Raw genomic sequence first — 14998 nt, forward strand, 5'->3', positions numbered from 1 at the left:
TAGGCAACAGGAGAACAACAAAGAAGAGCCACCATGAAGTTAACAAAAAGCCCACTGGTGTTTTGGCACTTTTTTTTTTTTTTTTTGAGACAGAGTCTTGCTGTGTCACCCAGGCTGGAGTGCAGTAGCACGACCTCAGCTCACTGCAACCTCTGCCTCCCTGGTTCAAGCGATTCTCCTGCCTCAGCCTCCTGAATAACTGGGATTACAGGCGCCTGCCACCATACCTGGCTAAGTTTTGTTTTGTTTGTTTGTTTGTTTTTTTAGTAGAGATGGGGTTTCGACATGTTGGCCAGGCTGGTCTCAAACTCCTGGGCTCAAGTGGTTCACCTGCCTCATCCTCCCAAAGTGTTGGGATTATAGGTGTGAGCCCCCGTGCTCAGCCTGTTGGTGTTTTGTTTTGTTTGAGACAGGGTCTCACTCTGTTGCCCAGGCTGAAGTGCAGTGATGCAATATGAGCTCACTGCAACCTTTGCCTCCTGGATTCAAGTGATTCTCATGCCTCAGCCTCCTGAGTAGCTGGGACCACAGGTGTGTGCCACGATGCCCGGCTAATTTTTGTATTTTTAGTAGAGATGGGCTTTTACCATGTTGCCCAGACTACTCTCAAACTCCTGAGCTCAACCAGTCCTCCCACCGTGGCCTCCCAAAGTGTTGGGATTACAGGTGTGAGCCACCGCACCTGGCCACAAATAGCCCTTTGTATCCATGGGTTCCACATCTGTGGTTTCTGCATCTGTGGATTCAGCCAACCAAGGACTGAAAATATTTAGGGGCAGGCCGGGCATGGTGGGTCACTTTGGGAGGCCAAGGTGGGCGGATCACTTGAGGTCAAGAGTTCGAGACCAGCCTGGCCAATATGGTGAAACCCAGTCTCTACTAAAAATACAAAAACTAGCTGGGCATGGTGGCACACACCTGTAATCTCAGCTACTAGGGAGGCTGAGGCAGGAGAATCACTTGAACCTGGGAGGCAGAAGTTGTACTGAGCTGAGATCGTGCCACTGCACTCCAGCCTGTGTGACAGAGTGAGAATCCACCTCAAAAAAAAAAAAAAATTGGTGGGGGGGAATAAAAGGATGGTTGTGTCTGAACTAAACATGTATAGACTTTTTTTCCTTATTATTCCCTAAGTAATAATAGTATAATTACTATTTATATAACAATTGCATTGTATTAAATGTTTTAAGTAATCTAAGATTTAAAGCATATGGGTGTGCATAGATTATATGCAAATACTGCATCATTGTATATAAGGGACCTGAGCATCCATGGATTTTGGTGTCCACATGGGGTCCTGGAACCAATTCCCTAGAGATACTAAGGGATGACAGTATCCAGTCTTCTCGGATGAGGAAATGGTGACTGAGCATTTATTATTCTCTAAGTTTGTACTTGTGCGTATGTGGGTGACTATGTACGTGTCCCCATTTTCACAGCAATATCTAAAGCTGTAAGATTCATAAAGAAGTAGCAGCTTGCCTGTAAAGAAAGCCTACAGAAGTGGGGAAATCAGTAGAATATGAAAGTTTAGGGAAGAAAGATTCCAGGAGGTGGGAACAACCTATAGCGTAGAATGCTGCAAAAATGTCAAGCAGGATGAGGTTTGAAAAGTGTCCATTCATTCGTTTATTCCATAAATATTTATTGGCCACTTAGTATATGCCAAGAACTATATTAGGCATTAGATACAGCAATAAACAAAGCCAGCCCGGGCGCAGTGGCTCATGCCTGTAATCCTAGCACTTTGGGAGACTGAGGCGGGCAGAACACCTGACATTAGGAGTTGAGACCAGTCTGACCAACATAGCAAAACCCCGTCTCTACTAAAAATGCAAAACTTAGCCAGGAGTGGTGGCGCATGCCCGAATCCCAGCTACTTGGGAAGCTGAGACAGAAAAATCACTTGAACCCAGGAGGCAGAGGTTGCAGTGAGCCAAAATCACACCACTGCACTCCAGCCTGGGTCACAAAGTGAGACTCCGTTGCAAAAAATTAAAAATAAAAATAAAGCCGGGCTTGGTGGCTCATGCCTGTAATCCCAGCACTTTGGGAGGCTGAGGTGGGAGGATCACCTGAGGTCAGGAGCTCAAGACCAGCCTGGCCAACATGGTGGAACCCCATCTCTACAAAAATACAAAAATTTGCAGGACATGATGGTAGGTGCCTGTAATCCCAGCCACTAGAGAGGCTGAGGTGGGAGAATTGCTTGAACCTGGGAGGCGGAGGTTGCAGTGAGCTGAGATCGCACCATTGCACTCCAGCCTAGGCGACAGAACAAGACTGTGTCTCAAAAAAAATAAAAATAAATAAATAAATAAGTTTAAAAAATAAAATATAATAGGCCAGGCGCAATGGCTCATGCCTGTAATCCCAGCACTTTGGGAGGCCGAGGCGGGCAGATCACTTGAGGCCAGAAGTTTGAGACCAGCCTGGCCAACATGGAGAAACCTCGTCTCTACTAAAAATACAAAAATTAGCTGGGAGTGGTGGTACACACCTGTAATCCCAGCTACTTGGGAGGCTGAGGCAGGAGAATCACTTGAACCAAGGAGGTGGAGATTGCAGTGAGCCAAGATCATGCCACTACACTCCAGCCGAGGCTACAGAGTGAGACACCATTATACAATACAATACAATACAACAAAACAAACAAAATAAAATAAACAAAATCAAAATTGTCCCTGCTGACATTCAGTATAGTAAAAGAGACATATATTTAATGACTCATTTAAGAAATAAGCTGTATGCGGTGGCTAACACCTGTAATCCTAACATTTTGAGAGGCCAAGATGAGGGGATAGCTTGAGGCCAGGAGTTCAAGAGCAGCCTGGGCAACAAAGCAAGACCCCGTCTCTATAAAAAATAAATTAGTGGGCCAGGCACGGTGGCTCACGCCTGTAATCACAGCACTTTGGGAGGCCGAGGTTGGTGGATCACTTGAGGTCAGGAGTTTGAGATCAGCCTGGCCAACATGGTGAAACCCCGTCTGCACTAAAAATACAAAAAATTAGCCAGGCGTGGTGGCAGGGGCCTGTAATCCCAGCTACTCGGGAGGCTGAGGCAGGAGAATCGTTTGAATCCAGGAGGTGGAGGTTGCAGTGAGCTGAGATTGCAGCATTGTACTCTAACCTGGGCAACAAGAGCAAAACTCCATCTCAAAAAAAAATAATAAAAATAAAAATAAATTAGTGGATGCAGTAGTGTGCACCTGTAGTCTCAGCTATTCAGGAGGCTGAAGCCAGAGGATCACTTGAGCCTGGGAGATTGAGGCTGCAGTGATAGTGCCACTGCATTGCAGCCTGGGCAGAATGAGACCCTGTCTCAAAAAAAGAAAAAAAAAAGTATTAACATTTTAAGACTCCAGTGCCAGTCAAGATGGAGTAGTCCACTATAGCTTATTTCTATTGCTGGCTATAACTGAACACTCTGGAATAAATACAAAAAGCAACTACCTGGGCACTCTAAAAAGTAAACAAATGCAGAGTCAAACTTGGAGAAAGGGGCCCACATGGGAGTGAGTTTCCATGTGTGTGTGTGTGTGTGTGATCTGAGGATAGGTACACAGTGAGTCGTGGCAGTGCAGTGTGGACAGCTAAAACTCCCAGAGAAGCCCTGTCTGTGTAGATCAAGGAACTCAGAAAATGAGTCCCTGGGTTTCAGAGCTGTAAGGGTAAAATGTCCATTTCTTCCCTCTCTCTCTTGCTGTGGTAGTGGCATGGGCAACTAACCCTCCTTGAGAAGCCGCATCATTCTGGCTCTAGGACAGAGGCAGGAAGTTGAGAAGAATCCCAAAGAGGAGACCTAGAGAAGCGTTCTCCTACTTCTGTGCATGAACAAGCATCTGTCCAGGGCTCATTCCTGAGGTGCATATACACAGAATACCCCAAAGCAGCACAGCAAAAGCCTCAAAAACTGAACAGCAACATAAGGCACAAGTCCAAGTCTAACCCCCAAAGGGCACAGATAGACGTAGGATGATCTAAAGCAGCACAGGACAGACAGGCTTTGAAAACTGTCTCGACATTGGAATCCACAGGGAGAAAAAAAGGCAAGACAGACCTTGCAGTCTCAATCCAACCAGGATGACTGAATGCTGAAAACAACAACTAAAATCAGCATTCTCTGGAGGATTTTAATAGGACCCAGAGAGTCACAAAGGAATATTCAAACTGTTCAGGATACAAACTGGTATTATTCAACATACAAAGAGTCATGAAATAAGTGACCATTCTCAAGCGAAAAAGATAATCAACAGATACCAATGCCAAGATGATGGAATTATCAAAGACTTTAAGACAGCTATTATCATCATGCTCTATAAGATAAAAGTGAAAATGCTTGAAGTAAATGTTAAGATATAAGTTCTCAACGGAAGAAAAAACTATGAAAAGGAACCAAACAGAAAGTTTACAGCTGAAAAATATATCTGAAATAAAAAATTTCACCAGAAGGTATCAATAATAGGATAAAGATTACCAATAGAGGAAAGAGTCAGTGAAGATGGATCAAGAGAAATTGTCCAGGCCAGGCATGGTGGCTCATGCCTGTAATCCCAGTGCTTTGGGAGGCCAAGGTGGGTGGATCACCTGAGGTCAGGAGTTCGAGACCAGCCTGGTCAACATGTTGAAACCCTGTCTCGCTCTTTTCCTTGGCGCTGCCGTCTCCTCCTCGGCATCATGGCCACCCTCAGACCCCTTGTGAAGCCCAAGATCGTCAAAAAGAGAACCAAGAAGTTCATCCGGCACCAGTCAGACCAATATGTCAAAATTAAGCGTAACTGGCAGAAACCCAGAGGCATTGACAACAGGGATCATAGAAGATTCAAGGGCCAGATCTTGATGCCCAACACTGGTTATGGGAGCAACAAAAAAACAAAGCACATGCTGCCCAGTGGCTTCTGGAAGTTCCTGGTCCACAACGTCAAGGAGCTGGAAGTGCTGCTGATATGCAACAAATCTTACTGCGCCGAGATCGCTCACAATGTTTCCTCCAAGAACCGCAAAGCCACAGTGGAAAAAGCTGCCCAACTGGCCATCAGAGTCACCAACCCCAATGCCAGGCTGCGCAGCAAAGAAAATGAGTAGACAGGTCGTGTGCATGTTTTCTGTTTAAATAAATGTAAAAACTGCCAAAAAAGAAAAAAGAAAAAAAAAAGAAACCCTGTCTCTACTAAAAATACAAAAATTAGCCGGGCATGGTGGTGGGCACCTGTAATCCCAGCTACTCAGGAGGCTGAGGCAGAAGAATCACTTGCACCTGGGAGGCGGAGGTTGCGATGAGCCAAGATTGTGCTGTTGCACTCCAGCCTGGGCAACAAGAGCGAAACTCCATCTCAAAAAAAAAAAAAAGAGAGAGAGAGAAATTGTCCAATCTGAAGAACAGAGAAAAAAAGATTAAAAAGAAAATGAACAGAGAGCCTCAGGAACATGTGGGGCAATATTAGATGGTCTAATGTTCACATAATTGGAGTTCTAGAAGGAGAGGTGTATTTGTTTCCTGTAAATGCTGCACCAAGTAATCACAAACTTAGTAGCTGAAAAGAACAGAAATTTATTCTTTCTCAGTTCTATAGGCCAGAAGTCTAAAATCAAAGTGTTGGCAGGGTTGCATTGCCTCTGGAGGCTGTAGGGGAGAATCCATTCCTTGCCTTCTTCCAGCTCCTGGCAGCTATCAGCATTCCTTGGCTTATGGCCATTTATCTCTCTGCTCCATCTTCACATGGCTTTCTTTTCTGTGTCTATATTGCCTCTTTTGCCTCTCTCTTATAAGGACACTTGGGATGGTATTCAGGACCCACCTGAAAAATCCAAGGTAACTGACTCCTCTCAAAATCCTTAATTACATCAGCAAAGACCCTTTTTCCAAATAAAATAATATTTATGAGTTTCAGGAATTAAAACTTGACATCTTTGGGTGGCTATTATTCAGATACTACAACAGAGAGAGATACCTACAGAAAAAAATACATTACATATAGAGGAACAATGATTTGAGTGACTGTGGATTTATTAGAAACCTTGAGGAATAGAAACAGTGGAATATCTTTTTTTTTTTTTTAATTGAGACGGAGTCTTGTTCTGTCACCCAGGCTGAAGTGCAGTGGCATGATATCGGCTCATTGCATCCTGGGTTCAAGCAATTCTCCTACCTCTGCCTCCAGAGTAGCTGGGATTACAGGCGCATGCTACCATGCCCAGCTAATTTTCTTATTTTTAGTAGAGATGGGGTTTCACCATGTTGGCCGGGCTGGTCTAGAACTCCGGACCTCAAGTGATCCACCCATCTCGGCCTCCCAAAATGCTGGGGTTACAGGTGTGAGCCACCGTGCCCGGCATGGAATATCTTTAAATTGCTAAAACAAACTGTCTACCCGGAATTAGATATCAATGAAAATATCCTTCATTAATGAAGAGAAAACTAAAGATATTCTCAAATGAAGGAAAACTAAGATAATTCATTGGCAGCAGACCTGTACTAATAGAAAATACCAAAGGTGCCAGGCACAGTAGCTCATGTCTGTAATCCCAGCACTTTGGCAGTTTGAGAGGCCAAGGTGGGAGGATCATATATAAAATTATATGCTTGGCTGAGTGTGGTGACTCATGGCTGTAATCCCAGCACTTTGGGAGATCAAGGTGGGAGGATCACTTGAGCACAGGAGTTCAAGACCAGCCTGGGCAACATAGTGATAGCCCATCTGTACAAAAAATTTTAGAACTCAGCTGGGTGTGGCAGCATGCACATGTAGTCCCAGAAACTTGGGAGGCTGAGGAAGGAGGATCACTTGAGCTTGGGAGTTCAAGGGTGCAGTGATTCCCAGACTGCAACACTGCACTCCAGCCCGAGTGATAGAGCAAGACTCTGTCTCAAAATAAATTCATCAAATTAAAGTAAACGATATGCTTATATTAGAAAATAAATAAGACTAAAATAAATGAAACCAAATTGTATTGAAAATACCAATAAAATAGATAAACTTTTAGTGATACTGACCAAGAAAAAAACAAAGATGACACAGATTACCAATACGAGCAATGAAAGTGCTAATGTCAATACAGAGCCTACAGATGTTAAATGGCTAATAAGAGAATATTATGAACAACTTTATGCCAATTCCTTCAAGCTGACTTAAGAAGAAATATATAACCTGAATAATTCTATAGTGATTAAAGAAACTGGAATTTGTAGTTTACAACTTTTCCATAAAAAAAAAAATTCTAGGCCAGATGGCCTCACTGGCAAATTCTATCAAACATTTAAGTAAGAAATGATACCAATTCAACACAATCTCTTCTGCAAACAGGAAACATTTTCCAATTCAGGCCAGCATTATCCTGACATCAAGAACAGTTAAAGACATTGTAAGAAACAGTATCTCCCATAAACAGAGATGCAAAAATCTTCCACGAAATATTAGTAAAGTGAATGCAATATATAAAAACAGTAATACACTACAACTCATGGGATTTATCCTTGAAATGCAAGGCTGGCTGAACATTTAAAAATCAATTGATAGGCTGGGCATAGTGGCTCAAGCCTGTAATCCCAGCACTTTGGGAGGCCGAGGTGGGTACATTACCAGAGGTCAGAAGTTCGAGACCAGCCTGGCCAACATGGTGAAACCCTGTCTCTATTAAAAATACAAAAATTAGCCAGGCGTGGTGACACACACCTGTAATCCCAGCTACTCGAGAGGCTGAGGCAGGAGAATTGCTTGAGCCTGGGAGATGGAGGTTGTGGTGAGCCGAGATCGTGCCACTGCACTCCAGCCTGGCGGACAGAGCAAGACTCTGTCTCAAAAAACCAAAAAACAAACAAACAAAAAATCAATTGATAAATTTCACCATATTGCCAGGCGCAGTGGCTCAGGCCTGTAATCCCAGCACTTTAGGAGGTCAAGGAAGTCAGATTGCTCGAGGCCAGGAGTTTGAGACCAGTCTGGTCAACATGGAGAAACCCTGTTTCTACTAAAAATACAAAAATTAGCCAGGTGTGGTGGTGCATGCCTGTAATCCCAGCTACTCGGGAGGCTGAGGCATGAGAATCGCTTGAACCTAGGTTGCAATGAGCCAAGATTGCACCACTGCACTCCAGCCTGGGCAACAGAGGGAGACTCTATCTCCAAAAAAAAAAAAAAGACAAAAGAAAATTTCACCATATCAACAGGCTAAATAAGAAAAATTGTATGATTTTTTAATAAAGGCAGAAAAAGATTTGTCAAAATTCAGTATCCACTCATGATAAAAATTCTTAGCAGACCAGGAGTAGAAGGGAATTAATTTACTTGACCTGATAGATGACACCTACAAAAAAAACTAGAGGCTGAGCACGGTGGCTCACACTTGTAATTCCAGCACTTTGGGAAGCCAAGGCAGGCGGATCACCTGAACTCAGGAGGTCGAGACCAGCCTGGCCAACATGGTGAAACCCCATCTCTACTAAAAATACAAAATTAGCCAGGTGTGGTTGCCGACACCTGTAATCCCAGCTACTGGGGAGGCTGAGGCTGGAGAATCGCTTGAAACTGGGAGGTGGAAATTGCAGTGAGCCGAGATCACACCAGTGCACTTCTAGCCTGGGTGACAGAGAAAGACTCCAGCTCAAAAAAAAGAAACAAACAGGCCAGGCGCAGTGGCTCACGCCTGTAATCTCAGCATTTTGGGAGGCCAAGGCGGGTGGATCACCTGAGGTCAAGAGTTCGAGACCAGCCTAGCCAACATGGAGAAACCCCGTCTCTATTAAAAATACAAAAAAATTAGCCGGGCGTGGTGGCAGGTGCCTGTAATCCCAGCTACTCAGGAGGCTGAGGCAGGAGAATCGCTAGAACCCTGGGGGCAAAAGTTGCAGTGAGCTGAGATGGCACAACTGCACTCCAGCCTAGGCGACAGAGTGAGACTCTGTCTCAAAAAAAAAGGAAAAAAACAAACAAATGAGCAAAACTTACAGCTGACATACTTAATGGTAAAAGGCTGAATGTATTCCCCTTAAAATCAGGAGCATGGCACGGATGTCTACTGTCACCATTCCTATTTAATTTATTCATAACATCACATTGGCAGTTACAGTTAATACAATAAAGCAAGAAATAAAAGGCATAGGCATCAGAAAGGAAGAAGCTGTTTCTATTTGTAGACAATACTGTCTACAAAGAATCTACAAAAAAAGGCTCTGAAAACGCATAAATGAGGAATGGGCAATGTTATTCAAAGCCACAGCTTTTACTTCAAATTTTCTGTCTCCAGATCCTTATACCAAATTGCCAACTGGATATTTTCACCTGTGTGTTTCCCAGGAACTCCTAAGACTCAGTATTTCCAAGCCAAATTTATTGATATCTCTCCAAACTTGGTCTTTCAAAAAAATTCCCTATTCATCTGGTAATGCCATCAATTTACTTATTCTAATATAGCTTCCTAATATTGATTTATCCATCTATCCATGCTAAAAAATGAAGATTTGTCTTAGACTATTCCTCTTACCTGCCCCATATGCTTGGTCAGTTAGGCTACCAGTTAATCTTGTTATGAAACCAACTGCCCCACACCTAAAGGCTTAAAAGAAAATAATCTACAGGCCGGGCGCGGTGGCTCATGCCTATAATCGCAGCACTTTGGGAGGCCAAGGCTGGCAGATCATGAGGGCAGGAGTTCGAGACCAGCCTAGCCAACATGGTGAAACTCCGTCTCTACTAAAATACAAAAATTAGCTGGGCATGGTGGCAGGCGCCTATAGTCCCAGCTACTTGGGAGACTGAGGCAGGAAAATAGCTTGAACCCAGGAGGCAGAGGTTGCAGTGAGCCAAGATCATGCCACTGCACTCCAGCCTGGGTGACAGAGTGAGACTCCGTCTCAAAAAAAAAGAAAGAAAAGAATCTATATTTCCCATAATTCTATGTGTAGACTGGCTCACTCTAGGATGGCCTCACACATATGTTTGGGGCTTCAACTGAGAATGCTGAGACAACTGGGAAGGCTGGTAGAGCTAGGGACACTCTCGAAGTGGTCTCATCTTCTAGGAGGCTAGCCTTGATTTAATCAAATTGTGGCAAAGGGTTGCCAGCAGTAAGAGTGTGAATCCCAATGCAGAAGAATTTTTCAAGTCTCTACTAACATTATAATTGCTATTGTCCCAAGGGCCAAAGCAAATCACTTCAATCAGTCTGCGAGGAGACTACCCAAGGATATGGACATTGGTAGGTGTGAAAAATTGGTGTGGGTAGTAGAGGGGGCGACAGAGCTTAACTCCAACAGTCTAGGACACTTAACCCTACTGATTCTATTTCATAACCTCTCCAATCTCATTCTTCTTCTTGAATCCCACTTCACTGACAAGTTCAAGACCTCATCTTGTTCCTGAACTACTTATAATAGTCTCCTAATGGAGCTTGCACTGCTACTATTAGCATATGAATTTTCTGAAAAACACAAATCCAGTCACACAATTCTGTTGCTTAAAACTCAATAGCTTCCCTTTGGCCATTAGAATAAACTAAGTGAGGACCACAAACTCATTTTCTAGCTCATACTTACCTGACTTATCTCTTACTACTCTATGCACTCTACTCTTCCAAATATGAAAAACAGTCCTTAAAGGACCATGGTATTTCAATACCACCATTTTCCATATAATGTTTCTTTTTTTTTTTTTTTTTTTTTTTTTTTTTTTGAGACGGAGTCTTGCTCTGTCGCCCAGGCTGGAGTGCAGTGGCCCGACCTCAGCTCACTGCAAGCTCCGCCTCCCGGGTTCACGCCATTCTCCTGCCTCAGCCTCCCAAGTAGCTGGGACTACAGGCGCCTGCCACCGCGCCCGGCTAATTTTTTGTATTTTTAGTAGAGACGAGGTTTCACTGTGTTAGCCAGGAGGGTCTCGATCTCCTGACCTCGTGATCCGCCGGCCTCCCAAAGTGCTGGGATTACAGGCGTGAGCCACCGCGCCCGGCCTCATATAATGTTTCTATCTGCAATGCCCTATTACTGCTTGTGTCCTGGTAAATACCAACTTATTCTTAAGATTTCATCCAGGAGGCTGAGGCATTAGAATCACTTGAACCCAGGAGGCAGAGGTTGCAGTGAGCCAAGATTGCACCACTGTACTCCAGCCCGGGCAACAGAGCAAAACTCTATCAAAAAAAAAAAAAAGATTTCATCTTAAATATCACAAATTTAATAAAAGATTTCTTCCCTGACAAAGTCAAATGCTTCTACCTTTTGCTTCCATTGCATTTCACAGAACCTTCAATTACAGTGTTTTCTCCAAAATACTGTAATTATTTGTTTGCAGGTCTAACCATTTCCATCACCATGAGATGGAAACTTTTTTTTTTTTTTTTTTTTGAGATGGAGTCTTGCTCTGTCGCCCAGGATGGAGTGCAGTGGCATGATATTGGCTCACTGCAACCTCTGCCTCGGGTTCAAGCAATTCTCCTGCCTCAGCCTCCTGAGCAGCTGCATTACAGGCACATGCCATCGTGCCTCGCTAATTTTTGTATTTTTATTAGAGACGGGGTTCCGCCATGTTGGCCAGGCTGGTCTTGAACTCCTTACCTCAGGTGATCCGCCTGCCTCACCCTCCCAAAGTGCTGGGATTACAGGCGTGAGCCACTATGCTTGGCCCTAATTTTTATATTTTTAGCAGAAATGGAGTTTCACCATGTTGGCCAGGTTGGTCTTGAACTGCTGACCTCAAGTGATCTACCTGCTTTGGCCTCCCAAAGTGCTGAGATTACAGGTGTGAGCCATCATGCCTGGCCCGAGACTCTTTATTATGTCTCTCTCTCCAACATCTAGTATTATTCTTAACACTCAGTAAGTACTTGGCAAATGCTTTTTGAATTAACCAATTAAAATTAAAATGTCTATTTCCAACAGTCCAGATGCCAGTGAAAAGAAAATTTATCAGATAACAGCCTGTCACCAGGTCAAATCTTCTCATCAATTCAGTACTTTCTTTCTTCAAATATGTCACTTTTCAGTCAAGTTACTCGGGTGAAATGCAGCTCCAAGTGCACTAATAAACTTTCAATATGGACTAATATACCTGCAGTGTTATGAGTATGTTAAAAGGAGAATTTTTTTTTTTTTTTTTTTTTGCGACAGGGTCTCACTCTGACCCCAGACTGGAGCAATAACAGCTCATTGCAGCCTTAATCTCCCTGGCTCAAGGGATTCTCCCACCTCAGCCTCCTGAGTAGCTGGGACTACAGGCCCTTGCCACCATGCCCAGCTAATTTTAACATTTTTTTCTAGAGACAGGGTCTCTCTATGTTGTCCAGACTGCTCTCGATCTCTTGGGCTCAAGCGATCTTCTCACCTCAGCCTCCCAAAGTGCTAGGATTATAGGAATGAACCATAGTGTCTGGCCAAGATGAGAATTTAAACACTACATTTGGTATTCTAAATTTACAAATGTACCAAACGTACTAAAATTATCAGTGTACTAATACATATTGGTGCTCCATTGTGGCTGTGGCTGAATTATGTTATACTCTTTTTTTTTTTCCTGTTTCCTAAATTTTCACACATTTTGAAGTTTAAAAATATCCACAACATAGTTGAAATGTTAGAATACTTACACAAATCTCCTCGGAAAATTCACTATAGTCTGGAGCCTGGCTCTCACCCTTACTGACCCAGAAATCTGTCAGAAAGATTTAAATTAGTAAGCACAGAGAGACTTAAGTATGGCTTCCACCACCGCGGACCACCCCTACCCCCACCCCCAACAAAGAAAGAAAGCCAATGTGGTGTTGTGTTTTGTTTTGTTTTCAATGTGGTTTTTTTGAGATGGGGGTCTCCCTCTGCCGCCCAGGCTGGAGTGCAGTGGCACGATTTCAGCTCACTGCAACCTCCACCACCTGGGTTCATGGGATTCTCCTGCCTCAGCCTCCCGAGTAGCTAGGATTACGGGCGCCCGCCACCAAGCCCGGGTGATTTTTGTATTTTTGTATTTTTAGTAGAGACAGGGTTTCGCCATGTTGGGCAGGCTGGTCTCTACCTCCTGAGCTCAACTGACCCGCCCGCCTCGGCCTCCCAAAATACTGGGATTACAGTATTACAGGTGTAAGCCACTGCGCCCGACCTAAACTTCATTTTCTTAATAATCCTTTAATTTTAGAACAGTTTTAGATTAACATAATTATTGTGAGGGCAGTAGGGTCCTCTATACCCCACACAAGACAGGTTTTTCAACTCTAACTTCTACTTCCACCCCACGCAGACTCTCCGCACCTCTCGCCTCTCATCTCGGGTTCTGGCAAGGCCTGATCCTCACAGCCCAACTTCACGATTGTGAGGAAAGCTCAGCTCAGACCAAACGTCACCGCCCAGACAGATACAACTGGGTCAGGCGTCAAGCTCGCGGACATCCGAGCCCGGAAACCCTAACACTCCTCCAGGGTAGGTTCTCGAAGCCTGAACATTTTTAACCTCAAAACGCCCAGGATCTCGGAGGCGTGTGGTGGATGCCACATAAATACATAACACGTAACAACGACTTATTATTTAGCGCCAGGCCTGCAGGCCGTTCTCAGGCGCAGCTCGCTTGTCCTCGCAGCCAACAGATCCCGGCCGCCGCGAGCTCTCCTCTCGGCGCGGCGCGGGGGCGGGGCTAGGAGGCGGAGCCGTGGCAGGGCGCGCGCGCGTGAGAACGCCCGGGGAGCGCGCGCGCCGCGGCCGACGCCGCCGGGCTGAGAGAAGAGCCTGCGGGGTTTGCCGTTGGTGGCTCCGACTGAAGGGCTGGTGGCGGCTTATTGCCGCTGTTCTTGCTGTCGCTCCCGACACCTCCGTCCGCTTCTGGTCATGAGAGGTTAGGCCTGGGGGAAGCGGGCAGAGGAGGAGGCGGCGAGGGGCCGCGGCGCAGGGGGCTCTGGGGAGAATAGGCACTCGAGGCTCGGACGTGGGTGGAGAACTGTGCCCTCGGAGATTCCGGAAGAGTTGTGTTGACTTTTCTTCCCTTTTTTCTCCTCTTTCTTGTCTGTGCATGAAGGAAAGTGGGAGGGTTCTATGTTATTTATAGAAAAGACACTGAAAGCCTGCTGTCCAACGTCGCTCGTCAGAGTTTTGACGAAGTAACACCCGTGGCGTCGGGGCCTCGGTGAAAGCCTTTAGTGAAAAGCACTGAAACCCAAACCGCCAGACACGGTGACTGCACCACTGTTCAGTCCTGGGAGTGAAATAGAATGACACAGAACATTCCCTAACGTTAACTCTAGCCTCCTCCTAGACAAACGGGAAAAGCACGGCAGTGTGGGATAGGCTCTGCGTTTTGTCAGCTGGGATTCCGACTCTGTTCTTCTGCTTCTAGGAGGTCCATACTGGATCATTTATTAGAGATCTTTCTCTGCTAGAGTCCTCTTTCCTCACACCCCTCCCTCCGTAATACACACACCACCGACGGTGGCATTTTATTGGGCCGACTGTGTAACTGTGCTCATTCAGACTAAAGAGTTAACCTAGTAATTACATGGTGACTCTCCAAAGTATCTATGCTTTAAATGTATTTAGGTAACATTCTTTTGCGCGGGGAGGTAATATTCTTGGTAGCACCATTAATTATTGGAAACTTTATGAGCTGTGGGAAAGCTGCTTGAGCAGAAAATCTAATTTGTAGGTCACCTAAGTGCAGTGTTTATTATTAATTACCTATGATGATAATAAGGCATTGAGATTTAATGTTGTTTTTCTTCCTAACATTTCCAAGCATTAAAAAATACTGGCTCACTCTTCCTTATGAAACTTCTTTGATGTAGAATCTACATCAGAGATGAAACTGCACCAGTTGGGAAAAGTAAATGTACCAGAGTATACAGTGAGGACTGGTGCTCATTAACATCTGCTGGGTACCCATACTTCATGATTGTTTTGCGGATGCCTTCTGCCATTAGAGAACTGGAAGCATTTGCAGCTCAACTTTTTTTTTGGTAGCAAATGTTCCCTAAAAGATCATTTGTGTAGGGCAGCAGAGCCTTGGCATTAAGGGAGAAGGGAGGAGTCCAGT

The 14998-nt window shown here is 44.7% G+C and overlaps 1 protein-coding gene and 1 long non-coding RNA gene across 2 annotated transcripts; one reads left to right on the forward strand and one right to left on the reverse strand.

Moving 5' to 3' along the window:
- Window positions 1–4659: 4659 nt before the first annotated feature.
- Window positions 4660–5161, forward strand: LOC129469768 (large ribosomal subunit protein eL32-like). Its single transcript, XM_055256749.2, has one exon. It carries the CDS (start codon window positions 4680–4682, stop codon window positions 5085–5087), a length of 408 nt encoding a protein of 135 aa, XP_055112724.1. The 5' UTR covers window positions 4660–4679; the 3' UTR covers window positions 5088–5161.
- Window positions 5162–5533: 372 nt separating this feature from the next.
- LOC129469769 (uncharacterized) lies at window positions 5534–13653 on the reverse strand. The gene is made up of 3 exons (XR_008653096.2): window positions 13231–13653; window positions 12576–12640; window positions 5534–5800 (listed from the first exon to the last, which is right to left on the reverse strand). It is a non-coding gene; the product is annotated as an uncharacterized lncRNA (long non-coding RNA).
- Window positions 13654–14998: the final 1345 nt, after the last annotated feature.

Source organism: Symphalangus syndactylus, chromosome 20 (assembly GCF_028878055.3).
Source record: "Symphalangus syndactylus isolate Jambi chromosome 20, NHGRI_mSymSyn1-v2.1_pri, whole genome shotgun sequence".
Lineage (NCBI taxonomy): Eukaryota > Metazoa > Chordata > Mammalia > Primates > Hylobatidae > Symphalangus > Symphalangus syndactylus.